Source organism: Helobdella robusta, assembly GCF_000326865.2.
Source record: "Helobdella robusta unplaced genomic scaffold HELROscaffold_5, whole genome shotgun sequence".
NCBI classification, from domain to species: Eukaryota; Metazoa; Annelida; class Clitellata; order Rhynchobdellida; family Glossiphoniidae; genus Helobdella; species Helobdella robusta.
In genome coordinates, this window is record NW_008705254.1 from 209599 (window position 1) to 236250 (window position 26652).

At 31.5% G+C, this 26652-nt stretch overlaps 5 protein-coding genes across 5 annotated transcripts in view; 2 read left to right on the forward strand and 3 right to left on the reverse strand.

Moving 5' to 3' along the window:
• The window catches only part of HELRODRAFT_163054 (hypothetical protein), a gene marked incomplete at both ends in the record, with an annotated part of 4924 nt that extends 2775 nt beyond the window's left edge, over positions 1 to 2149 (forward strand). Inside the window, 2 exons of the mRNA XM_009027042.1 lie at positions 1153 to 1388; positions 1471 to 2149. Coding sequence (XP_009025290.1) covers positions 1153 to 1388; positions 1471 to 2149 — 915 coding nt within the window. The remainder of the gene's footprint in view (positions 1 to 1152; positions 1389 to 1470) is intronic.
• Positions 2150 to 5057: 2908 nt separating this feature from the next.
• Positions 5058 to 8085, reverse strand: HELRODRAFT_185064 (hypothetical protein). Its single transcript, XM_009027043.1, is given in 10 exon segments — positions 5058 to 5186; positions 5202 to 5641; positions 5749 to 5826; positions 6157 to 6264; positions 6355 to 6484; positions 6606 to 6661; positions 6887 to 7011; positions 7137 to 7216; positions 7492 to 7573; positions 7895 to 8085. 9 exon segments carry the CDS (start codon positions 8022 to 8024, stop codon positions 5525 to 5527), a joined length of 906 nt encoding a protein of 301 aa, XP_009025291.1. The 5' UTR covers positions 8025 to 8085; the 3' UTR covers positions 5058 to 5186; positions 5202 to 5524.
• A 339-nt stretch (positions 8086 to 8424) lies between these two features.
• On the reverse strand, positions 8425 to 9910 carry HELRODRAFT_163056 (hypothetical protein; the record flags this gene model as incomplete). The annotated part of the gene is made up of 8 exons (XM_009027044.1): positions 8425 to 8706; positions 8767 to 8786; positions 8860 to 8928; positions 8992 to 9089; positions 9154 to 9293; positions 9366 to 9449; positions 9531 to 9692; positions 9782 to 9910. 8 exons carry the CDS (start codon positions 9908 to 9910, stop codon positions 8425 to 8427), a joined length of 984 nt encoding a protein of 327 aa, XP_009025292.1.
• Positions 9911 to 9941: 31 nt separating this feature from the next.
• On the reverse strand, positions 9942 to 17062 carry HELRODRAFT_189079 (hypothetical protein; the record flags this gene model as incomplete). The annotated part of the gene is made up of 18 exons (XM_009027045.1): positions 9942 to 11256; positions 11357 to 11480; positions 11647 to 11781; positions 11906 to 12060; positions 12164 to 12260; positions 12408 to 12511; positions 12722 to 12797; positions 12881 to 12972; positions 13073 to 13168; positions 13632 to 13714; positions 14340 to 14404; positions 14590 to 14673; positions 14769 to 14817; positions 14900 to 15120; positions 15386 to 15989; positions 16139 to 16280; positions 16492 to 16623; positions 16895 to 17062. 18 exons carry the CDS (start codon positions 17060 to 17062, stop codon positions 11104 to 11106), a joined length of 2580 nt encoding a protein of 859 aa, XP_009025293.1. The 3' UTR covers positions 9942 to 11103.
• A 926-nt stretch (positions 17063 to 17988) lies between these two features.
• HELRODRAFT_95199 (hypothetical protein) lies at positions 17989 to 21089 on the forward strand. The gene is made up of 10 exons (XM_009027007.1): positions 17989 to 18064; positions 18271 to 18365; positions 18504 to 18672; positions 18788 to 19075; positions 19205 to 19248; positions 19425 to 19545; positions 19773 to 19897; positions 20124 to 20260; positions 20460 to 20927; positions 20956 to 21089. Exons 1-9 carry the CDS (start codon positions 18001 to 18003, stop codon positions 20734 to 20736), a joined length of 1320 nt encoding a protein of 439 aa, XP_009025255.1. The 5' UTR covers positions 17989 to 18000; the 3' UTR covers positions 20737 to 20927; positions 20956 to 21089.
• The last annotated feature ends 5563 nt before the right edge of the window (positions 21090 to 26652 follow it).

The window sequence follows — 26652 nt, forward strand, 5'->3', positions numbered from 1 at the left end:
AGTAAAGAAAATAGAAAAAGACACACCTCTATATATATATATATATATATATATATATATATATATATATATATATATATATATATATATACATTAGAATTCAATTGGGTATAATTCCTACCATACTGCATCAAATAGCGTCTCCTTCTAACATATATGTATATATATCTATATGTATATATATATATATATATATATATATATATATATATATATATATATATATATATATATATATGGTCAGTGAAAATGAAAGGGAGGGTATATAAAGCATGTGTGAGAGCAGCGATGGTATATGGTGGTGAAACTTGGGTGTTGAGGAGAGAGGAGGAAAGTGTACTGCAGAGGGCTGAAAGAGCTATGGTGAGGATGATGCATGGGGTTAAAGTGAAGGATAGGAGGAGTAGTACAGAGCTGATGTCGATGATGGGACTGAATGAGGACATTGTGACATTGATAAGGAGATCGAGATTGCGGTGGTATGGACATGTGTTGAGAAGGGATGAAAGGGTCGGGATTAGGCGAGCGTTGGAGTTCGAGATTGAAGGAGTGGTAGGAAGGGGTCGTCCGCGATTGGGATGGAGAGAGCAGGTGGAGAAGGACAGGGTGAAAGCGGGGTTGCGTGATACTGAGGCGAGTGACATGTGAATGGCGTCGAGGGGTATTTCAGTTTCATCATAGGTAGCCAAACGGCAACCCCCGATCTCGGAGAAAATGTTGTCTAAACGTGTGTTGTTGTTGTATATATATATATATATATATATATATATATATACGCACATACATAGGACAAATCTAGTTGCCTATGCATTGACATCATCATCGTCGTCGTCCTCTTCATCGTCGTCGTCCTCTTCATCGTCGTCGTCATCATCATCGATGTCTGTCGATTTGCCAACACCGTCAAATTCTAATATTGATTTTGATGTCAGTACTTTGCTGCTGATGATGGTGGTGGTGGTGGTACTGATGATGTAGAATATGATGGTACATTGCTATGATGGTGATGTGAGACGCGCCTGTTGTGGTGATGAATGTGGCTGAGGTGAGGGTGATGATGATGAATTTGTTGCTGATGATGATAACAAGACCGTCAATTGTGGTTTAATCGACGTTAATAATACTAGTAATGATGATAATTTTGATTTGCAGGAATGCTGTGACCTCGAGATGATGATAAAAAACAATTTGAAAAACGACGATTCGCTGATCCTCCAGTCTATATCGTCACCACCGTCACCATCGTCACGAGCCGTCAAATCGTCATCATTATCAACGTCTTCGGAAAATGTCGCCCTTCTTTCTGATGATGATAATGATTGCCTGGCCGGTTCCCTTGACTCTGGTATTTCCGGTGCCAAGGGAAATAGGGATGGGCGTATTGAGGAGTTAGCTTGTTTTTATGTTTAATTTCTCGTGGAGAGAATACTATATTTGTTAATATTATTAATTAATATTTTCCACACCCAGCGTCACCTGTCAGTCATTTCAACTGACGCTCAAAATATCGCCACTTCACCGACAACATCATCAACTGCAACAACAACAACCGCCACCACAACATCAATCCGTCTCTACATCCACTTACGATGAAAACAACACCATGAACAGAGAACAAGACACTGCCTTCTTCTGCTACAATGACGATGGCGCCGACAACGAAATCAACAACATCGTCATCAACAATAGCAATATCATCAATATCGATTGTTGCTCTCAACAGAATCGAGATTCTCCAGATGTTTTCACGGCCTGTGAATTAGCACAACAGCCAGCAAGACAACCACATGCGACCTTACCAACGACAGCCACATCAACAGAGGCCACCACGTTAACAACAAAACGATCATACAGAGATGTAGTTTGCCATTCAACGTCCCAACAAAACTTCACCACTTCAACTCAGACGACATCCACTCAGACGACATCAACTCAGACGACATCAACTCAGACGACATCAACTCAAATGACATCAAAAACAACATCAGCGAGGACAGCAACGAAAGCAGCTGTTAAATCTCGAAGTTGTTCAGATATAGAACCACATTCAAACAACTACAACAACAATAGATACTATTACGTGATAAGCAACAGCATAAAAAACAAATACAAACAACAACATCAACAAAGTCGGTCTAACAACACGTGAACAGCACTGTTCAACAACATCATTTCTTTTCTTTTGTTTGCTCTCATGCGTTTGTTTATATATTAGTATTATTATCTTTATTAATGTTACTACCTTCCATACCTTTATTATTTTTACCATATTTACCCTTTTAATGGTTGTAGTTTGTAGAACGTGATATTTATAACCTATGCATATATATCAATATTTTTCTTATCCTAACTAAGATGCCCAGATGACGGTGTAATGAAAATAAGTAATTAAATCATTCTATTCACTGATTGGTCGGTGAATCGACCGGTTGGTTGCCCGTGATTGGCTAGTTGACTGATTTGTTGGTCAGTTAGTTGGCCAGTTTTTCTCACTGTGATTGGTTGTGTTTTTTTTGCCCAAACTCTAACTAGGTCTTCGCTTTTTATTATTAATGTTATTATCATTATTATTATTATCATTATTATTATTATTGTTGTTGTTTGTTGTTAGTATTGTAATTTCTCCTTCTTTTATTCCACTTGTAAATAAATGAAAAAAAAAATCACAACACTCATAATGAAATAAAAACAAACTTATTTATCGCCATCTTAATTATTAATTAATTAATTATATGCGTGCACTTCACAAATTACTTTTTGATGCATTATACAATGTTATTCTTCATTTTTTTCACTAAAATTAGGCAATTTTTATATCTTCAGCCGTTAGTTGTACCCTACCTTTCTCTATTTGCACGTACATATTTATATATATTCAAGTAAAAACACACACATATGTGTATGTATATATATATATATATATATATATATATATATACTTTATTGATTCATATATATATATATATACATATATATATATATACTTTATTGATATATATGTATAACTATTTGTACATAGCAAATACATGTGTGTGTGTAAAGTTATTGTGTTTTACAACATTACTATAATGTAAAATATAACATTATCATCATTGTATGATATTTTAATGCCTTCTCGTCTGGCCAAAAATACCTTTTATTAAAAAATACAATTTCTCATCTAAGGTTTAAAAAAATATATACGTTGAAAAAAGTGTTGGCATATGTATGCGTGCAGATGAAGATGCCATTGTTATAACTTTCTTTAATGAATATTTTTACTATTAAAATAATTATAAATGTTTATTTCTATTTATCACGAAAAGGTTTAAAAGATGTTTTGTAAATTTATTAGTTAACTAAAATTATAAGCCAATAAAAACAGAAAAAATTTACTTATAAATAAATTTTAGATAATTATCTATAGAAAAAAAATTGTATAATTATTTAATTATTAATATTATTCATTTACTGTTGTATTTCTTTCAATTCTATTCTTTATTTGTATTTATGTTATAATTATTTTTAATAATTTAAAATATCAAAACACAAAAAAAAGTCTTATTTCTGCCTTCGTCTCCCTCTCTCCTTTTCTCTCCCTCTCTCTTTCTCTCTATGTATATATATATATATATATATGTGTGTGTGTGTGTGTGTGTATGTATTAGTATATATATATAATGTATATACATATATATATAAATCTTGAATATGTATGTATATGCACCTTGTATACTATTTCTTTGTAAATATATTGAAAAATATATACATGAATGATATAATGTATATAATATATATATATATATATATTATGTGATCTCTCGCATATTGTTGGACGTAGTTTGGTTATAATACCAACGCGTGCTCCACCTTTCATTGGAGTCGTTGTTGCTATCATTATCACTACTTTTATTATTATTCTGATTATTTATATTATTATAATATTGTTCTTCCCTTTATTATTATTACTATTATTAATTTTCTTCTAAATTTGCTCAATGTTCGGTTAAATTTTATTCATTTTTTCCTTCTGTGAATCTATCCCTCATCCTTCCTTCGTTATTATTTAATTATATTACTATTATTATTATTCATTTGTTATATCGTAAGTGTTTAATTTTATTACCATTATTATTATTATTATTGTTGTTGATGTCATGGCTGTTATTATTATTGTCGTTATTGTCACCCATATTATTATTGAATGTGATTTTATATAGGGTATATTTAGAAGATCGTTATTATTTATTTATTATTATTATTCATTATTATTAATATCGTTGTTATCATCATCGTCATTTTTTAGGGGTTGAATTTTGTATTAGGGGTAAAAACATCAAAAAATTCCTCAACAACACTTTTACTGCAATAACTCCTGCTACTGCCACGCGTACATTTTAACTACTACCACTACTACTACTACTACTACTCTACCACCACTTTTCCTTTTTTTAGATTAAAATGTTTTAAACAGTAAAACTGCATTTTGCTTTTTCCAAGATTGCTATTTCTAATACTATATTTCAACTTCTACCATCACTACTACTGTTCTAATATTACTACTTCTACTACTATTAAGTCACTTCAATGATAACTACGCTTCACTTGAATTACTAATAAATTCACTTCTTCATCTTGCTACAAGTATTCTTAATCGCTACAATAAGTATCCTTAATTGCACCTGCCCCGCCCGCATTTTGCTTGAGCCATAGTGATTGCTTTAATATCTAGACATTAATATCGCCATCCTTATCGTGTATCATGAATTTATTCCGTCAGTTAATCGCTAGCTATCGCTAATCACTTCAATTATCAAATACATTTCATTTATATATTATTAACACACGTGTGTACCATGAATGTCTCATATTAGGTCGTACATTACTACGTTCACGAGTCGGTACATCCCGTATTTAAAACTACACGTACAATACCACCATCCTTCCTCGTCATATTTCTCAATAATATAAATTCATACACATGTATAGATAGATAGATATAGATATATCGTTATAATTACTGTACAATGTGCATGCAGTCAACGCTAACCTGTCTGCAAAAGTACACGGACGAATTAACAACTTATACATGTAATATTTCTTCTGTTGAGGCCAAAAAAATGAAATAAATAACAAAGAAAGCTCCGTTTTGTTAATTTATGTTGTTAAAAATTTAATTAGAAAATTCTAGAAACATCGGTATACGTGTATGTGTTATATATGCGTGGATGCAATGATTGTATTGTATGTATATGTATGTACCTATGTGTACATGTAGGTGTACATTTGTACAACCCTACCAACACATACATTTATAACAAAAAAGCTTTCAAAACTTTATGAGACATAACCTAAAAATAACAACACATCAACAAAAAATGCAACAATATCATGTAACATAACATTCCAACTTCTACACTCTTTCATCAACAATAATAATTATAAGCCAGAAAACAGTAGTTAGCAGAATGATTAATAACTTGGCTTAATTAACCAACTAATCAACATAATTAGCACAGCTGATTAACATAATTAATTCATCAAATTATCTCCTCTTCCCCCTGACCAACTGGGATTCAAGATTTTCATCGAATTCCTTGTCACTCACATTCAGCATCAAGCTTCCAGATTGAACATATACTCTGTTCCTAGAAGCTGCTATCTGTAACCACAAATATATAATAATAATTATTATTATTATAAAATATAATAATAAATTATGTGTAAATAATAAATTTAAAATTACTAATTACAGCCATGTTTACTTACAGTTCTAGCAATGTTTTGGGCTGTTCTTATCTTCTTCAATTTCAGGTAGCCTGGATTCTTTGAAATTGCTTCACCAATCTTTGAGTTATATTATAATTAATAATTAAAACTTCGGATCATAATTTTTATTATATTTACAATTATCATTTTTGCCATAAATTTTTTGCTGAGATGAGAAACTGATCAATCTTTTTTTGGTAAGAAACTGTCTCAAAATTTTAATTTATTTTGAAAAAAACTAGATTAGAAGATGAATAACGACTTAGATTGAGAGAGGGCAAGATAGAGAGAAATGCTTGGATGTGTATGTAATAATTTACAACTGTAACTAAAAGAATGGACTGCACATCAAATATTAAAGTTACTATCATTAAATAATTCCTCAATCATCACCATCAGCCAACCAACCAGTTTAGCTGCTTTGGCCTCTCCCTCTGCCTGAACAACTTTCTGCTGTCTCTCCTGCTTTGCCTTCTCAACAATGTACTGAGCCCTTTGTGCTTCTTGTTGTGCTATCTTATGAGCATTTTTAACAATATCATCATCTTGACTGCCATCACAAAAGTTAGACATATCTCTAATTAGTTAATTCCTTAATTCCCTAACCTGTTTTGCTTCGACAGCTGCAGTGTACTCTTTGCCAAAAGTAAGTTCAGTGATTGCTACATCATCGAGGATGATGTTGAAGTCTCGAGCTCGATCGATCAACTCCTTACGAACTAACAAACTGACCTGCGAAAATATAAATGAAATGAAACTAAATGGTGGAAGTGAGAGAGAGAGATAGATAAGATGATAAAAATGAGAGAACTAGCGAGGAGAGGAACAGAAATAACATTAAATGATAACTTGCCTGCTGACGTTGGGTTATTAGTTGTGAAGCATTAAACTTGGCTACAACACTCTTCAAAACCTAAATAAATAAAATTTAAGAATCTATCTTAAATACAAAACAATACAAAATTTTAATTTAACATTTATCATCTAAAATCCCCCAATTGTAGCAAAACCCCAGACTCAAACAATAAACATCACCGTTAAATTAAAGATAAGCCAGAATTCATTAGTATTAAAAAAATACCTTCTAAGTCAAATAAAAACAAAATCCATCACCCATTCAATCAGTCAATCTAACAACCTCATTGCAGATAGAAGGCAAAACCCTCTCATCATAATCGACTCCCAGCTGTCTGTACATGGTGGGCAGTTGCATGGCATCCGGCCTCGACAGAACTCGCAAAGATATATTTACCATCTGCAAATCTGAAAGTATTTTCAAGATTTTTTGTAAGACTACCATTATTATTATATTCACTATTGGCAAATCTAAAGTTAATTTCAAAATTTCTTTAAATTTTCAAAAATAGGAAAGGAAAATAGGAATAAACCTTTGCTTCCTGTTGGAGAAGAAATTTTTCTTGGTCGAGCTCTGATGTCATATATTATTGGATATTGGAACCATGGAACTCTATCAATTAGCATTTCATCAAATGTCTAAAATAATCTCATCATTTAAAACATTTTTAATTTTTAAATGAACTATTTGAAAATATGAAATTATTAATTGATCTTCAACAAAATTTTGCAAACACAAACTTATGTAATACATAAACTGACACTTGTTTATAAGCTAGTATAATAACCAATATAAAACAATACATACAATACAAAACCCATACAATACAGAATGCATATAAATAACATATAATAGAATACAGTGCAATTATATAATGTAATAAATACCTAAAATGTAAGCCTTCAGTGTAAATGTCTGGCTTTATACCTCCAATCCTACTAAAAATAATGGCCCTGTGACCACCGTCAACTGCCAATCAAATTTTTATTTGTAATGTTTATTATTTTTTAACTTTATTAAGAAAATGTAACATGTGAAAAGCAGCTAAACTGCTAAAGAAGAAGGTTGTATCTTTTGAAAATTGGAGATGGCAGTGACAAATGATGTAATTTTGATTCTATGAAGAATGAAGTCTTCCACTTCCCAAACAAACATCAACTATTATAAGCAAACACATCCTCCAAAAAATTTAAACTGCTGAGAGAACCAATCAGATCAGATTAACAAATTAGGAAACCAAATTTTAAACAAGACTAAAATTGAAAAAAGTAAAAAAAAACAGATTGCCACCGGTATAAGTAGCCTGAGAAACGCCATACAACAGTCCACCAGCGGCCGCCAAAAGTCCAAGACCCACTCCGGCACCTTTGCCATTCTTCGACAACTTGCTCATTATTTCACTAATCTTGTTCTTATCCATTTTTTGACGACCTTCAAACGACAAAAAACAATCAACACATAAACATGTGCGGAGTTAATATGGCGAACTATCTGATTAATAATGAAGAGGTTCATTTTTTAACAATTATCAGCCTACAATTTCATGTCTACTTATTCTATACATTCGTGTAGATCAAACGTTAGAAGACACAATTTTTCAAACAAAAGACATCTATGCTTTTTGTTTAGTAACGAAAATTTTAAAAAATAGTTTTAAACAACTTATTACCTTGTGAACGATAACATTCACAACATTTTTTAATAATAATAACAATTATAATGTTGGCAAACTTGTTTGAAAAATATCAATTTAAATGTACTTTTAGTGAAACTTAATTTGTTCGAATTCAAAACTTTGTAGGCAGTTCAACGCAAGATAGTTAAACATTTCTTGACTTTTTATCAGATCTAGTAGTGGAGAGAACTGGTTTTTTAATTTTGATTCGGTCGTGCTCCTCAACAATGCCATCATCATCTTTGATCACCTCATCGGATTCAGCACTGTCAGCACTACTTCCTTCAGTATCCTCGTCACTTTCCTCGTCGCTTTCATCATCTGAAATGTCACCAAGATAGTAGAACAGAGCCTGGGGAATAAGTTCATCTTTGATGTGCCAACCCAATTGGAAATCGTCATCCAATACACTGGCGTCTTCGTCGTCCTGTCGAAAGGTTAAGTCATCAAACTACCGGCTGTAGATCAAAATATAAAATACACTTACAAACACTGCATTTTCAGGAACTGTGAAAAAATATGATCAACAAATATTGTAAAGAAATATAATATTTTCACTCAAAAAAAATTTTTTTCTAACTCTCAGGAAAATTGAAAAAGTTGAAAAACGTGGCTAGTCCTTTCTTCTCATACCATTTTTTCAATGCGCCTATGTAATTACAAACCATCCTTTGTTAAATAACAAAATCATTTGAAAAATTTAGAAGAATACCTTGATAATATAAACCAGATTGTAGCACAGAAGATGAATTTTTTTTATTGCTCGTTATAACTGTTAAATCCATTCCCGTTTTCCATTTGATATCACAACTGAAAAAAAATTCATTTAATTTTATTAATATATAAGTTGTTTCAGATTTAAAATTAAGCCTACCCTACACTCTTGTAAATTTTTGGTCCATTGTAATGCAGCGGGTTGTCTTTGTCAGTTTTAACGCTCACAAAATAAGTTTTCGTAAGCACGTGATTGTGGAAATAAGGATTTGGCGCAAAATGGAAATCTAATCTGAAAGACTGTTTGAAAAAAATGAAATTGCATTCAATCAGAAGTGAAACAAATCATAACCACTGCTGGAATATGCTAACGTATTGCCTGTCATGTTTCAATTGTGAAATATCTGTATAGGCATTGACATTTGTCAAATACATCAAAGCATCTCTATCAGTTTCCTTGAAAGCAGATGAATTTTATCAAGAAATCGAATGCATTATTCTCAATTATTTAAATTGAATAAAATCCATAAAATCTACTTGAATGATGGCTTCAACGTATTTTGAATTCATGAACGCCTCATACCAAAACCCTTGAATCTCATCTTTCGTTTGAGTGTTGGCAGACTTGTTGGCATTCCAAGCACTGTGCGCGTTGTTATTGGCATTGTCAGTATAATCTTCCGAGATTATCTTAGCTCTCTAAATATCGAAAAAGGAAGATCTGAACTAACTAATTTCGATGATACATTGATAATGGATACATACTCATATATATTCAATTTACTAACCTGCTCGTATAAGGATTTGATGACGGACTCGAATTTATTTTCGAGAAGAGTTCTTTTCAAATCAAAATCAACTTCATATTCGTTTATCTTCTTCTGCAATTGAATCAATGCTTCCAATCTCCCGGCCATTTATATTTTACAAAATGAAACAAAACTGAGATTGCTTGGAGGTAGAATTATTTTAAAACTTTGTTTACAAACTTCTCATAACGGAATTCTTTTAAAATTGATTTATATTTTTTCGCATTACGTCACGTAAGCGTTAAGAAATCAAAGCATTTAGTTGAGTTAATGACAAAAATTGAAGAATAAGTTTAAGAATTAGCTGGTTGAAAATTTAAACAAAATATCAAAAATTTGTACAAATTAACAAGATGATATTAATCAAAGACTGACGCGTACAATACGTTTTCAAAGACATAATTAAAACTTTGATTATTAAAATTTGTTTAAAGTTATGAAATATCGCCAAATACGCACAAAGAATGTCGGTATGTCGAATGTACAATCACAAGCAAGAGACAAAAATGTTAAACTTCATAGTATTAAAATTGTCAACGATAGTGACTGCATTAAGAACTTTCCTAATTTGAGGAAGTATTCACGAAAATTAGGAAGAGCTAGTGTGAACTCACTTGAAAGTTAATAATACCAATCATAATTTTTGATTATAATACAAAAAATACATTTATAAGAAGTAAAAAACAAAATGATGTTAAATAATGCAGATTAAAAAGATATCCCACGTCAAGTTTGTAATGAAAATTGAAAATTAGTAATTAATTAAAATTAAAAAGCAAGTTAAGTTCGGACGTAAAACAAGAGTAAAATAACAACAGAGAGACACGATAAAATCAAATTTTACCATTAAGACATTTTTGTACTTTCACATTTGAGATAACAAAAATGCAGAATAAAAATAGAGAGAAATGTAGATTTTAAGGTTTAGCATCTAAAACTGTTCACAGAATGAATTCTATATAATAATAATAATATTATTATTAACAATAACAACACCAAAAATAATACCAGAATGTATCATTTGATTATTAACTTTTAAAAAATTGAATATTTAAAACAATTTCTTAAAGAAAGTGAACAACGACGACGAAACAACGATAACAAAAAAAATTAGGCTAGGAAAACCTGAAATGGAAAAAATAATGGTATGATAAACAACAACAGAGAACATGAATAAAATCTTAGCTGGAAATAGCTTACAGACTTAACATACACACACACACACCACACACAAGCGCACACACATACACACGCACACACACACATCTCCGTGATTGTGTGTCGTCTGCCATAGGCGGGCCTCAAAACAGACTTTCCGCACTCCTAGATAACTGAACCGGATGTGAGGGACTTCTTGCTAAACGCTTCCTAGGCAAGGTTTCCAAACTTTTACAGATCTGTTGACACGTCGGGCGATCTGCTGGCTCCAGAGACCAGCACTTCATCAAAATTTCCTTTAAAGTTATTCAGTTGGAATTAGGACTAACATCATAAGTTGTCATAAAAAATATTCTGACTAATAATTATTATTATAAAATATTATAATATAATGACCTTGAACTCTGTTTGAAGGTTGACAGTAGGGTGATATTCACCCTTCCCAACCCTCCAGATAACGCATTCTGGGGGCTGTTTGTCGTGTGGTAAGTCACCGGTCAGTAGTTCATACCATATTGTCCTATATTTTTTTTTTAATTTCAGTTAGAGAAAGTTATGAGTGTTTATATGAAAGAAATTTGGCAGCGAATGGTTTCTAATAAGAGTTATAGTTTGTTGATTAAATATCATTCTGTGCTATTACAGAAAATTACCGCTTAATAAAATAATTTAAATAAAAGACAGACCCAAATGCATAGATGTCAGATTCTTTAGAGAATGGAAGGTCGACTTCATTTTGGTTTCCTGCTTTTAATTTTCTGGCAATCTCTGGAGAGATGTAACTCAGCCAACCATTCGGAATTTCAAGCCATCCTCCTTTCCTATTTTTATAAATTAGAGTTTGGATTAAAAAGTGTTCAAAAGTTTCACAGTTAAAATACCCTCAAAAAATTTGCCAAAGTACAAAATTTGTTCACTCTAAAAACCGTCACCAACTTAACCCACCTGGCCCCAGAGCATAGTTTAGTGACGCAGAAAAGTCCGTAATCACTGATGACAACTTTTGAAACAGCAGACGAGTTTTTCAAACTTTCAACAAAAATGTTTTTAGTTTTGAGGTCTTTGTGTATGATGCCTTTGCTGTGAAGGTAGCCTAAACCCTGAAAATGATGTTGTTGATGATGTTGAAGTTGTCAACGAGACGATGACTATGATGAAAATGAAGTTGAGAACGACAAATCAACAACAACAACATCAACTAACCACAGCAATCTGAGATGCGATGATAACGACGTGATTGAGCGCCATTTTTTCTTTCCTAATTCTAATCCGCTCGTAAAGAGTCATCCCATTCACAAAGCTATACGTTTGTAGGGGCCATATTTGAATCTTATACGTATAAACTAACACATACAAAAAATCATTGAATGATATTGATGATGTGGATATTACAGAGAAAGAGAGAGAGAGAGAGAGAATCTGAAAAAGAGAGGAAGAGCATACATACCTAGTTATGATAGCAAGTTTGGGTGGTTCCATGCAGGCTCCAATGAACAAGACCAAATTTTCGTGTCGAGTTTTTCTCAAATTTGTGACTTCCAACTTGAATGCCTGGATTGTAGTGGGTAGTAGGAAGTGCTGGTAACTAATTCATCATCGTCGTTTTAACGTCCGTGCTTCCGAGCTAGCACGGGCTGGACGGTTTCCAAAGTAAGAAAGTAAGACAGAAAAAAAAGAGAGAAGAGAGAGAGAGATAGAAAGAGAGAGAAGAGAGAGAGAGAGAGAGAGAGAGAGAGAGAGAGAGAAACGAAAAAAACAGACCTGTAGTTGAATTTGATCATCTGTGTTGGTACACCAATTTAGTTCTTTAATGGCTACTTCGCCGTGCCAGTATCCCCTGTTTTTGTATTAATATAATTATGATGATGATAATAATAATAATAATTATTATTATTAAATTATAGTGGTATTAATAATTACTTATGAACAGTTCCGAATCTGCCAGCACCGACGAACTCGTTGAATTTCAATTCGTTGTAAGGTATGTTCCATTCCTTCAGGCCAATGGAAATCTGTGTCAGTGCGTTCGTCATCGTCATCACCACCACCACCATCATCATCGTCGTCGTCATCATCATCATCATTATCATCCTCGTCGTCATCATCACTAACACTATTATCTCTGTGGAGAGCATTATCATCATTGCTGTCAATGGAGTCGCAATGATCTAGCTGCGTGTTCGGGTCACCTGAACTACCGCTACCCGTCTATTTGTTGTGCAAATTAACTAATTAATATGCAAATTTACTAATTAATATACAAATTAGTTAATCCATATGCAAACTAATAAATCGACAGCATATGGTACACTAATAAGCAGTGATGGGTAGTTAGTTACCAGCTATAAATGGTCAACTGTTAGTTAACTACAATAGTAACTATATTTCAATCAGATGTTATCAGTACAAATTTTATTCAACTGAACTCAAATATCCACAACTGTCTTGTACTGCCCAGACAAGGCATTCGGTTAACTGCATCCTCTGGAAAAAATGACACGAATCAAAATTAAAACTTAAGGCACAGGCAATGATGGACACATAAAAATCAATTATTCTCTCTCTCTCTCACTGCATGGATGTGCAGTACATGTATGATAAACGAACAACACGCCATTACCACCTAGCCATCAATTAAAAATGATACAGATAGAATAAGTGATGATAGCACTGATTGGAACACTAACGCATTTGAAACGGCAACAATAGGCGTTACAATTGAGCTGCTCTCATTTGAGGCTAGCCTACTTGTGTCTGAGATGAATAAATAAATATTCTAATTAATGAATTTGCATATATAAGCGGCTAGTAAACCGTTTAAAAAACAATAAATTAACATATTTGAATGTTAATTAATGAAAAGAAGTTAAACATAGCAGGATTTATATTTTAGAGTTAATTGGTGAAAAACAAAAATAAGTTATGCCAATTATACCAGGATATATAAATTGAGATGCGTGGTCAGAAGATCGTAGATAATGTTGATGCTGCTGGTGGTTACTCAAAACAATTATGGCGGGAGATGATGGTGTTGACGAGTTTCCAGAAGATGTAGAACTTGAATCAAAATGTTGTTGCTGCTGTTGTTGTTGTTGTTGCGTGGGATGGTGATGGTGATGATGTTGTTGTTGATTATACAGATTGTTGTTGTTGTAATGGAGATAATGCAGATGATGATGCTGTTGTTGTAGGTTGTTGTTGAAGAAATTTTGTTGCTGCTGCAATAGTAACTGCTGTTGCCTGTGGTGAGTTTCTGTGAACAACATTTTGTAAACCTCACATTCATATATAATAATAATTATATCAACTTTTATTTGTAATTAAATAAAATAATAATTATATTATTATTAAAACTAATCAACAAAATTTAGTCACGTACCATCATCTGACGTGAATTTACATAACGACGAGGCCTTTGAGACACACGAATTGTGGTATTTACACCTTAGAGGATAAAGAGAAAGTATTATTACTAATTCATTATCAGTTGTAGTAGCATTAATAGAATCAGCGATAATAGAAAAAGCATAGCAGTGGCAGTAGCAGCAGTAGTAGCAGCAAAGCAGTACAGTAAAAGTAGTAGAGTAGTGAGACATGCATATATCAATTGAAGAACGCTCATTACTTACTTGCAATGCTTGCACACTCGACCTCTTAGTAATTGTTTCTTGCAGAAATCACAATTACCCCCCCAGACCATCTTGCTTTTGAACCTTATTAACAATTAAGTGTTAATTGATTATTATTCATATATTAATTTATTCATTCAGAAATGTTAATTAAATGGTAATTAAATGTTAATTTTAACTTGTGCTGTGAGCCACCAGGTGAAGATGAAGGCACGCCCAGCTGATTGTCTATAAATAGATTTTAATCATCAAATTGACATATGCTCAATATTCATAAAAAGATAATAAATGTTTTCTAAGAATAACTGACTCCTGTAAGGACTGCCTTCCCCACCGCCTCCAACAATTTCATCGTATTTACTAATTTGTGGAGATTTAAATGGCGACGAAAACAAAGGAGATGATTGGCCAGATATTCGACCAATGGTGTCCTCAGAATTTCCAGATGAATGCTTTCTAAATATGGAAGACGGCGGTATTGCCTCTGAACTACCGATCAGGTGGATGTTGCCTGGCTTGCGTTTGGGCATTCTGCCGTACAGGAGAAGGAGAAGTTTTCAAAGTGAGTTCACGTAAGACAACAGTGTGATGATTGTATCATTTATAAATCGTTTGTTGAAGTTAAAAACATGACTGAACAATAAAGAGTGAACGACGATGAAGCTGTTGTATACGTGATTGTATCATCAACATTCATCATCATCCTCATCATCATCATTATCAAAAAATCATCACTTTCATCATCTCAAACATCACAATAATCGTTAAAAATTCAACTGACAAACATAGCACAGACTTTTTATTTTCATTATTGTCTAAATTAATCTTCAAAGATAACTGCGACTCGTGTGATTTACTCTTCGTGATCGGTTCAAATGTCAACTTGATCTTCCTATTCGGAGGGGGGGTTGTAGGGTACTTGTTACAATTCTGCGACCGCATTTGGGCTGTAGGCGACGGTGTGTGTCGAAGGAGATTGAGATGTGGTGATGCCGGGACGTAGTGGCTGCTACCGATCTGCCCGATGTGGTTCTCGGAGGTGAGGGCTTGTTGTGAAGTGTCAACGTTGTTAAGTAACTGAGCGCTGTTCGAAAACTTTGGTGTTATTTGAGCTGTTTCATTGGGTAGAGACGAGGTAGATGGTCGCTGTTGATTGTGATGGCGGTGGTGAAATTTTGGAGAATTATTGAGGTGGGGACTGTATGAGGAGTTGTTGTTGGGTGCTGCATTGAAATTGCTGCTGCTGCTGTTGGGATTGTTGATGTTGTTGTTGGTAGTGTTGGCATTTGAAATGGATGTTGAGGTAGATGATGATGATGATAATGAGGATGTTGTCTGTTTGAATGTTGACCAATGGTAGCCGAGTGACATCCAGCCCCCATTCATGTTGCCAGAGCTGTCTGCAAATGCAAGGAAATTAAGTGATATTAGCTGCTGTGCAGTCTATGAAGAGTTTGAAAATCTATGTTCACTTGATATTCATACAAAAACCAGACCAAAATCTACAGGCCTGTCACTTTGTTAACAAGTTATAACTAGAAAAGCTTACTTTTGCACTTGTTAAGGTTCCCAACGGCAGTAATTAGCATACGAATTTCATCCTCTGTGGCCTTTACCCTCATCAATTCAGCTTCTAATTCTGTTTCACTACATTCCAACATCTTCTTCAGTGTCAGCTTCTTATTCAACATCTTCGTTTTTGAATAAAATTATATTTTTCTGAATAAATTATAAATGATTATAAATGTCTAAATATGTCTAGCCATAACTTTCTATTCATGCATCAACAAATATTTTCACCTACACAGCAAGAACTCAACTCGTTCAAGTAAAATTATTTTTGCATTTTTAGTTCTAAATTATAAAAGCATTATTATAAACAAAAATTTAAAAAAAATTAACTTCAATTCTTGATTTTTTAATGCCCACAATCTCCAGCCACTGCTGTGTGCTAGGGTAGTCATGGAGAAGGACACTGCTTTTCAACTTGGCTTTTGTTGTCAACATCTTACTGAACAAGCAGACAAGTTTTGTCTGGGTAGTGAAGAAAAAGAACAATGAATACAACATATTATATTATTATATAGTATATTATATACATACTGCTTAATTAAAAAATCAATTAATTTGATGTCAATAATATATATGTAAACCATATTGTAATCTTAACTTAAACTGCATGCCATGTATGTAATTTTTTTCTAATTTCAAGGGGAATTTTAAATAAAATTTACCATAGTAAATAAAGTGGAACAGTGAAATTGAAATATAAGAGAACAATTTAAATATGTAATAAGTGTCTAACTTCACTTTCCCATATCTCCTTCTGAATGAGTTCGTCTGTAGCAGCGCACTGCCTCAATCCAAAAAGTTGTTTGGCTGCGATGTCAATCATACTCTGGGTCTCTCTGCACACAGAATCTAATTTAGTGTCTACATCTTCATCTCCTACCACTGTCGATATTATAGACATTTCAAAAAATTTCTCAAAAAATTTAAAACTTCGTTACTTTTGAGTTAAAAATGATTTAAGCCGCAAATTGTTTTTTTTAAAATGATAAGTTCAATACGGCATTTTGAGATATAAAGTTCATAGGAATTTAAATTTAACAATTAAATTGGGACTTAACGAAAACAACAACAAAAAAATGTAGTCTCGGAAAAATAAACAGTTAAAAATTTGATTTAAATTTTGTGACTTAAAAACTAGTTCAATAAAATTTTTTAGCTTAATTTAAAAATTTATATATTAAACAGTAATATTTTATTATAGAGTTAATGAGTTTAATGCCGTTTTCGTATGAATTCACTTCTTTTTTAAAGTTTTGAGCGTTTGCTCTACATTGACATAATAATATTTTATTTTAAAAAATTGTAACTAATATTCATAAACTATTAGTTGAAATTTAATAAAATCTCAAACTAACATATTCTGAAAAAATATTTTTTTCTATGCATAACTTTGTCGAATCGTCGACATAGAGCTATACTGAGTCTACTTGTCCAAAATAAAATTTTGGCGATCAAATTGTTCGTTTTTAATTAAACTATTGAAAATGCACATTTGATCAATTATTTTTTATGCATAAATGTCGTTTTCACTGATTTTAACATTTGCAAATTACGTAAAAATTGTTGAATTTCATTCGTTTCTTAGCTAATGGAAGCAGGTAGGTAACATTTTTTTCTTGATAGAATTAGTAGTTGCATTTCTTTTATTTTACAACTTTTAGGATATTTGTAAAAAAATATCTTTCTCTGTATATGTTGAGAATTGATAGTATACAAGGGCATTATTTTCATAATAACTGTCTAATCCCCCATTTATCAGTTTTATTAGTGAATTAATTATTAATGTATTCATATTCAATTCACTAATGAATTAATAATTTTATTACATGCCATGCAGATATGAGTGACTTGCAGTGGTGTTTTTCTCAAGTCAAAGGCACTGCAGACGATTTTGTCTCAGATGGTATGTTGAAAAGTATATTTTATTAAAATATGATGTGTGGTTTTTGAATGTTAATGTCAAGGATAAGTTTTATTCTTTTTTACTTGCAATTGGCTCCTCCCACTTTGTTCATGTTTACTTTTTTCATAATTATAATTACCTAATTAATTTTTAATTGATTATTGATAACATATTTTGAAATAACACTTGAAATAAATTTTTTCCAGCTGATATAATTTCCTGTGTTGAGTTCAATGCCGATGGAAGTTTATTGGCTACTGGGGACAAGGGTGGCCGAATAGTAATTTTCCAAAGAGGACCTGTGGTTAGTAAAGTTATGATCCTATTCATTGTAAGTATTTGCATGACATAATTCCTATTGGCTAATTTATGCAAATTTGATACATAATGTATGTAAATTAGTTTAAAATGCTGATACACCTCACAAAATTCTTTCAAGACTAAAACATCGGACGGTCTTAAAAATGTTGACTACGAGGTCTACAGCACGTTTCAAAGCCATGAGCCAGAATTTGATTACTTGAAGAGTCTTGACATTGAAGAGAAGATCAACAAAATCAAATGGATTAAGAAATTGAATGCCTCAAATTTTCTCTTATCTACTAATGGTTAGTTCTATGCTAATTATTTGTTTTAAGGTCATGGCTGTGTGTTAATTGAATCTGTTATTTGTAGGCTAATTATTATTAGTCAATGTTCTTTATGCTTTTATTGTTATTACAGATAAGACAATCAAACTCTGGAAAGTTACAGAGAAGAACAAGCGACTAGGCAGTTACACTCTGCCAACTTCACTAATCCCTAATTCAATAATGGATCCCTCTCAGTTAGTCATACCACACTTTGAACCTATGCAGACGATGGTTGAGGCCAGTCCTAGGCGAATCTATTCCAATGCGCACACTTACCACATCAATTCCATCTCAACGAATAGCGATCAGGCAACATTTCTGTCTGCAGACGACCTGCGAATTAATCTTTGGCATCTTGATATCACCGATCAGAGTTTTAGTTAGTTTGGTTTTTTCTTTTTTTAAGTTCTGTCATTCATTCAAATAAACATTTATTTATTAATTTTTCATTCATTCATTTGTTCATTCATTCATTTTACTCATTTATTCATTCTTTCATTAATATCAGATATAGTTGACATAAAACCAGCCAACATGGAAGAACTTACTGAGGTTATTGCTGCATCTCATCTCATTTTCATCATCATGACTTATCTTCACTACAACAACCACCATAAAAGGAATAATTATTTTTTTATTACATTACCGTTTTCATCATCTACATCATTTTCCTTATCATCTTCATCATCTTCGTCAACGTCATCGCCATCATCATTATCACCGCTCAGGTGATAACAGCTGCAGAGTTTCACCCTGAAGACTGTTCGATATTTGCTTACAGCAGCAGCAAGGGATGTGTGAAGCTTTGTGATATGAGGTCTAATGCCCTCTGCGATAGACATTCTAAATGTGAGTTCTCCACGATGATGCTCATGATGGTGACGACTATGACGATGATGATGGCTATGTTAATAACATCACTCCATTTAAAATCTTTGGCATTCTTGCTATCAGAGCAATTTTAATTATCATTAAATTAGAACTTTTAGCTATCAAGTTGTTATATTTATAATGATGGTAATTATATTGTTTAACTGTTTAACCTTGTTCAATTTTCTCCTCCCAATGTGGAGCAGTTTTTGAAGAGACGGAGGACCCAGTGAATAGGAGTTTCTTCTCTGAAATTATCTCCAGCATATCTGATGTCAAATTCAGCAGGTCAGGCAGGTACATGCTGACCAGAGACTACCTGTCACTCAAGGTTAAATATAGCACGTTAATTGGATGAAAAAATGAATTATGCTAATTAATTAAGTGAAATGCATTATGTTGATTAATTGGAAGCTGAATTGATTGTGGCTGATACTGTTAAACTGTTTGTAATTTTGGAATGTAATGAATCGTCTTTTCGTCACATACATTTTATATTTAAGATCTGCCAAGTTTTATTTTCAAATTTCTTTCTCCTACTTTGTATCTGCGACCAGGTGTGGGACTTGCAGATGGAGAAGTGCCCGGTGGAAACGTACACGGTGCACGATTATCTGAGGAGTAAATTATGCTCCCTCTACGAAAATGACTGCATATTTGATAAGTTTGAGTGTTATTGGAGCGCTAATGACAGGTCGGTTGCTTGTTTAAACTATGCACTTGTGCTTATTCACCATCCTCATTCCTTCATATAACCGTCTTTCACTCACTCATTCATTCACTAATCATTCATTTATTTATCTGAAATTCGAGACTTTTTAGCTGATTTTTGTGGACCAATGTTATGCCAGTCACTCAATCATTCATCAATCTTCAACTCTGCAACAACGTAGGTACATAATGGCAGGCTCCTACAATAACTTCTTCAAGATATTCGACCGGGAGACGAAGCGAGACGTAACGTTCGAAGCGAGTCGAGACAACACGAAGATTCGCAGCAGTCTGAAGCACAAGCGAGTCTGCACGGGCAGTAAGAGGAAGAAAGATGAGATAAGTGTAGACTGTCTTGATTATAATAAAAAAATCCTGCACATAGCGTGTCACCCAGTTGAAAACATCATCTCCTTGGCTGCTTCCAACAATTTGTTCATACTGCAAAGTAAAGAGTGACTATGACGATGGTACTGATACCAATGATGATGACGAAGACGACGACGATGATGAATGTGTTGTCGCTGATCGTGTTGATGGCGATGACGTGTTTATCAAAGGATGATTATGCGTGTTTAACAATGAGATGACACTGATCATTGAGCGAGTTTTGTTTGTTCTATCTGGGAGAGAGAGAGAGAGAGAAAGAGCGAGAGAGAGAAATATGTTTAGTCAATAATATATATATATATATATATATATATATATATATATATATATATATATATGTACGTTAAAGTAATATAAATTCATGTATACAGTTTGAATGTTTTACATTGAAATCAAGTTGGGGCGTAGATAAGTTAGTTGGCTGTTGAACGTTTGAATTTGACTCTCATGTTGTTTAAAAGTACGGGAGGTAACTTTGTAAGCCAAGTTTTGTAAGTTTTTGATTAGGTATGCTTACTTTTACTTAATTTACACCTCCGTGTTGCTAAATTATGTACCTATGTTGACCTTTCTACATGTATATATGGTTTAATAGTTGAGAATTTGTAAACAAACTAATGATGAATGAATGAATGAGCGAGTGAATGGTTTTACGGAATAATGATTGATTAAACAAATGAATGAACGAATGATTAAATGAATTGCAAACGAATTGACAAATGAATGAATGGCAGAATGAATGTCCCGATGAACACATATTAGCTAGGTGTTACACTTTTACATATTTCATTACAAATGGACGTTACGATCTTCTTTGTAATAATGGTAAATAGATGGATGAGTAAACAATAACTTATTTAATTAATAATAACTAATAAATGAAGGTCATTTAACTTAATTCCCGCTTTCGTTTATATTTATTCCATGTTATGTATATAACGTTTCAGTTCAATTTTTGTTTTATTTATTCTTCTTGATCATGTTTGGAGGAAAAGAGAAGCAAAGATAGTAAAAGTAGGTAGGGAGAATATTATTATATAGTAACATTGTTAGTATTGATGAATATATAAATATATATATATTGGATTAAGACTGTTAGAAATGCAATTATTGATGAGAATCACAGCATGTTCGGCATTAGTTAACTTCATGTTTAACTTTTTGATTTTTCTAACGGTTGATCGTAAATCATTCTCAAGTTTCTTGAGTTCAAAACCAAAATTACATATATATATATGTGTGTGTGTGAATGTGTGCGTGCGTGTGCATAACATTAATAATTTAATGTAGTGGTAATAATTATTGAGTATTTTTTAACTCACCGATTTCTATTGTTGTTATTGTTGCATTTTAATATTTAAAATGTTAGCGAGAGAGAGAATTTCTATTTTGAAAAAAAACTTGAAACATAAATTGAACTATTTTTTGCATACATTATTTTTAAAAATCATTCCAAACAAAAGAACCAAAAAAACTTCGTTTACTATTATTTCTATATTATTTTATTATTATTTGTATGCATGTATATATATACATATATATATATATATATATATATATATATATATTTTACAATATTCTATGTAAAAATTATGATCTATTACCAACATATATATATATATATATATATATATATATATATATATATATATATATAAAGAGAGAGAGTAATCATAAATATTGTATATGTATACTTATTTCTTCCAGTTTTTCAAATGTGTTGATTTTTTGATGCTATGTTGTTTACAAACGCCCACACACACACAAACACATATATATATATATCGTTATGTTCATATAAGCTGATGTTTTCATTAGAAATTAATAATATTTATATTTTGAAATTAATGTTTGCATATATATATATATACTTATGCTTATGTTATATATATATATACTTATGCTTATGTTATATATATATATATATATATATATATATATATGTGTGATCATGTCTGATATATATAGTAAGAAACAAGTTCCCATGCGCATAATAATCAAAAATTATAAGATCCTTGCTTCGATATTTATTTATTGAAAATTATTTAATATGTTTATTATTCTCTTGAATCTTAGAATTCTCTTAATGTGAATTTAACTTTTATTCATTATATTGTAATAATCTAAGCTTATTTTTTTACTCTCTTGTCGTTAGGTGACGTGCGGTTTCCATGTGCGTCTGCCTGTTCTTAGGGTATTAAAATACAGCGCTATACAATTTTTATTGATAGACTATAAACATCACTGGTCGTAAACTTTGAGTAAAATTTACTTTTAAAATCGTAATTCACGACGTATGGTAAATAGATTCAAAATTTTCGTAAATAATTGCACATTTTGTAATTAAATATTTATTTTTAAAGAATAATTTGGTAATCTCGGAGACGGCAAAGTTGTTTTTCCAGAAATATATATTTATAGTCAACAGTTTAAAGAGACTCACAAGCTCCACCCACGGTGCAACTAATAAACTAAATACAGCCTGCATGTTCGCTGGTTAGCGACAGTATAATGTAAACAGCCGAAATACTAAAAAAAGGAAAACTGTTTTTTGAGTAATTATTTTTAAAATGTTATTGAATTTAAAAAAAATAAATAAAATGTAAAACGCTTGACAATGCAATCTACCCTTAAACGATTTTGAATCAAAATGTAACCTGAATTTTATGCTTTGTACCCATGGATATATATAATATCCATGTTTGTACCATATAATTAGAATAAATATAACGGCCTTCGCTCATTTTTGACGGTCGAACAAGGAGCTTACTTCCGGAGGAAAATTGGATGGTGATTTTTTATCGCCCAAGTCAAAAGTTACGATCGTATATTTACTAATTTCAGAATATTGCTTTTATTTAAAATTTCAAAATGTTTTAAAAGGTGATACTAGATGCTGTTTTGGGATAGAATTTTAAAATGAAAAAATCCTATTTAATTAATTAATTTAAATGAAAATAGAGAAACGAGCCGCGGTGAAATCCACCAGCCGGAAAAGCCAACAAACTCGCAAAAAAAAGAAACCGTTAAGAAACCGTAAAGTCGGAAGTTAGGGTTAAGGTTGAACATAGGGTGAAATAAAAAAAATTTTTGTGAACCACCAACAACACAACACTATACGACGACTAATTAGTAATTAAATTACTAAACTCTAATAATTAAACTAAAACTAATCTCTACTGATTCTAATTACTAATTGAAATAAATAACAGATGACACTAACGAACATTAACAGATTAGACTACTAGAAACTACCAACCACTACACTAATAGTACATACTACTACTACATTAACGACTAACAGCACTTGTTCCTAAGATCCTAAATTCTATTGCTTGATTGGTTTTAAAATTTTAATTTACAATGCTTAGGTCTGGGAATAAAAAATATACTAAATTAAATAAATATATTAAACAACTTACCAATCAATTTTATAAAATAAACAATTTTGTAATTTGTTCAATTCAAGCTTCAAACTTCCCAAGCTAACTTGCAATTTAATTAAAATTTATTAATTATGAGTGATTCAAACTAAATTTTTTTTTATTTAATGTTTTACAAAATATTCCTCATTCTTAAATTGTAGTACATGTTGTTATTAAATTTATTAAAGATAATGTGTGATTCCAGTGATTCATCAATCCATGACTTGTTAGATCATGATCATTCAGTTTTAAAGAATCCCCATCACCATAACCAATGAGGTTTGTAAAAATTGTACTTTTAATTTATTATATTTTATGCACTTAGAATGTTGTGTTATTAATTATTATCATTAATTTATTAAATGCTGTGCATACCTATAGCAAGTAAATAAAATAATTAAGCATAGAAATAGCCACAATCAAATTAATTTATATAGGCATGAGTATAATTTGGATAATAATAATTAAAAATATCTGTATCATTGAAAATGGATAAAGTCATAAATAAAAAAATAAATCATAAATTGCTAAAAATAATAGTTCCAGTAAGATTTTGCCTTACACCTACATCTTTTTTTCATTCTTATATTATAATAAATGTTTGTTATCAAATATATCAAGGATTGATTTCTCAATCCATGACTAGATTGAATGTCATGACCCTACAGTTCCAGAGGATCCTCGTCACCATTAGTCAATAAGGTTTGTAGAAATCACCCCAGGCATACCATCAATGTTTTGTAGCCACCTTTTAATGTAGTGTTAATAAAATGACATTGAGAATAGTTATTTAAAACAATCTTATTAAAATTATTGAACAGGTATGACAAGATTACTTTCTTAATGTCCTAGTGTGAGGAAGATGTAAGCCATTTGTCCAAAGATAATCATATGCCTTATGCCCATACAAATGCAGTGTCAACGCGAATGATTTTTGATCAGAGTCATATGTTCTAATTTTTTTAAACTTTTCCAGAAATTTTTCTGTTAATTTATTTGTTACATTAAATACTTGATGTGTATTTCATATAAAAACTTGATTATGCCAATTTAGTTAACTTGTTAAGCATTAATATAAAATTGACTCTACTTGTAATGGTGATTGGTATGATGATGATGATCCCAGTCCTAAACAGGGTTTATTATTCACAATGTCATTATGCCCTTTCTAAGTTTTAATAAAATACATGGAATATTGGTCAATGCATTTTATATTTTTTGTATAGATAATGTTGCAATGTACAATGATGATGTGAATTGCTTCCTTGTGTAACTGATGACATATAAATATAACTTGAAAACATGGGAATGCTTTCTTCAGCATTACCTTCCTTTCTCCATCATAACCCTTATAATCTTTATTACAGAAATAGTCACTGCATATTCTTGCATTTTTTGATGGAAGCTATTTGAAATCATTTATTTCCTGTCTGATGCACTTAATCCAATCGTTTTGCATTTTTACATTTTGAGGAAATCTGAAATTTTATAAACTGTTACAGAAACTTGTGCATTTCTTAAGTATTGCTTTTAATAATAAAATGGTAATCCATGATAGCATTATAAATTATAATAGTCTATAAAATAAAATATATGTAATTGTAAAACAAAATAGTTCTATTCAACGAGTATAGGAATATTGTTACATTTATTTTAGTGTGAAGTTAATTTGAAAATAAACCTGTGAAAAGATGCATCAGAAATTTTCTCATTTCTATTTATTATTAATGCAATTTTTAATGCAACAGGTAGGCATGTTTGTGTATAGCTACGAAAATGAAAATTTACTTAAAAACTAAATTATTGTATCTGACACGAAAATTAGTACAGAAACAAAAACGAAAGAATAAATGACAATATAAAAATTTAAACATTGATTGAAAGAGTTTATTCTAATTATATGGTATGGGCAATTCGTTGCGAAATCGTTGGAGGAAATGGTATCAACAGTAGTTATTTTACTGCATGGTAGTTAATCAGCCGGTATAAAGGTTATATTCAATTCCTATCAAATAAATTTGACAAAATATACACAGGCAGAACTAAATAAAGAAATAGACATGTAGTTATAATACATTTATAATGTTGTATTTACACATTCAAATTGTACAATTGTGTTATGGTGTAGTCTCAAATTATTTTAAATTCTCTCAGAAAATTTTAAACGTTTTAATACACTATATATACTAGTTATTTTTATCAACAATTTAAAAATTTTATCAATAATTAAAAAAAAATTTCAAATTGATTTCATTGCGATATCACTAATGATTTTTGTGACCTGACTGATTAAAAAGCATCAAAGAAAGTTAAAATAGGATGGAGAATTTGTTATATTGGGATATTCGTTTAAAAAGCGAGCAAAATTTTAATATAAATGCGCTTATAAATCTATGCATATTGGCTCAGCTTGGCTTGGCTCGGCTTGGAATCGGATGTTAAGCAAGGTGTGGTCTTAAACTATTTTGAATTCTCCCCCCGAAAAATTTGAACTGCGTGCGTACATATATAGTAATGGCTACTGTTGTTTTTTATAATGAATTTATGCATATTGGCTCAG

What these genes read in the sequence shown, in the direction of transcription:
- HELRODRAFT_185064 (XM_009027043.1), bottom strand. Translation starts at nt 8,024, where the DNA reads ATGGATAAGAACAAGATTAGTGAAATAATGAGCAAGTTGTCGAAGAAT. An exon ending in TTCTCAGGCTACTTATACCG is followed by an intron (nt 7,574 to 7,894) that starts GTGGCAATCTGT and finishes TTTGATTGGCAG; the next exon opens with TTGACGGTGGTCACAGGGCC. An exon ending in CAACTAATAACCCAACGTCA is followed by an intron (nt 6,485 to 6,605) that starts GCAGGCAAGTTA and finishes ATTTATATTTTC; the next exon opens with GCAGGTCAGTTTGTTAGTTC.
- HELRODRAFT_95199 (XM_009027007.1), top strand. Translation starts at nt 18,001, where the DNA reads ATGAGTGACTTGCAGTGGTGTTTTTCTCAAGTCAAAGGCACTGCAGAC. An exon ending in TTTTCTCTTATCTACTAATG is followed by an intron (nt 18,673 to 18,787) that starts GTTAGTTCTATG and finishes TTGTTATTACAG; the next exon opens with ATAAGACAATCAAACTCTGG. An exon ending in TATCACCGATCAGAGTTTTA is followed by an intron (nt 19,076 to 19,204) that starts GTTAGTTTGGTT and finishes CATTAATATCAG; the next exon opens with ATATAGTTGACATAAAACCA.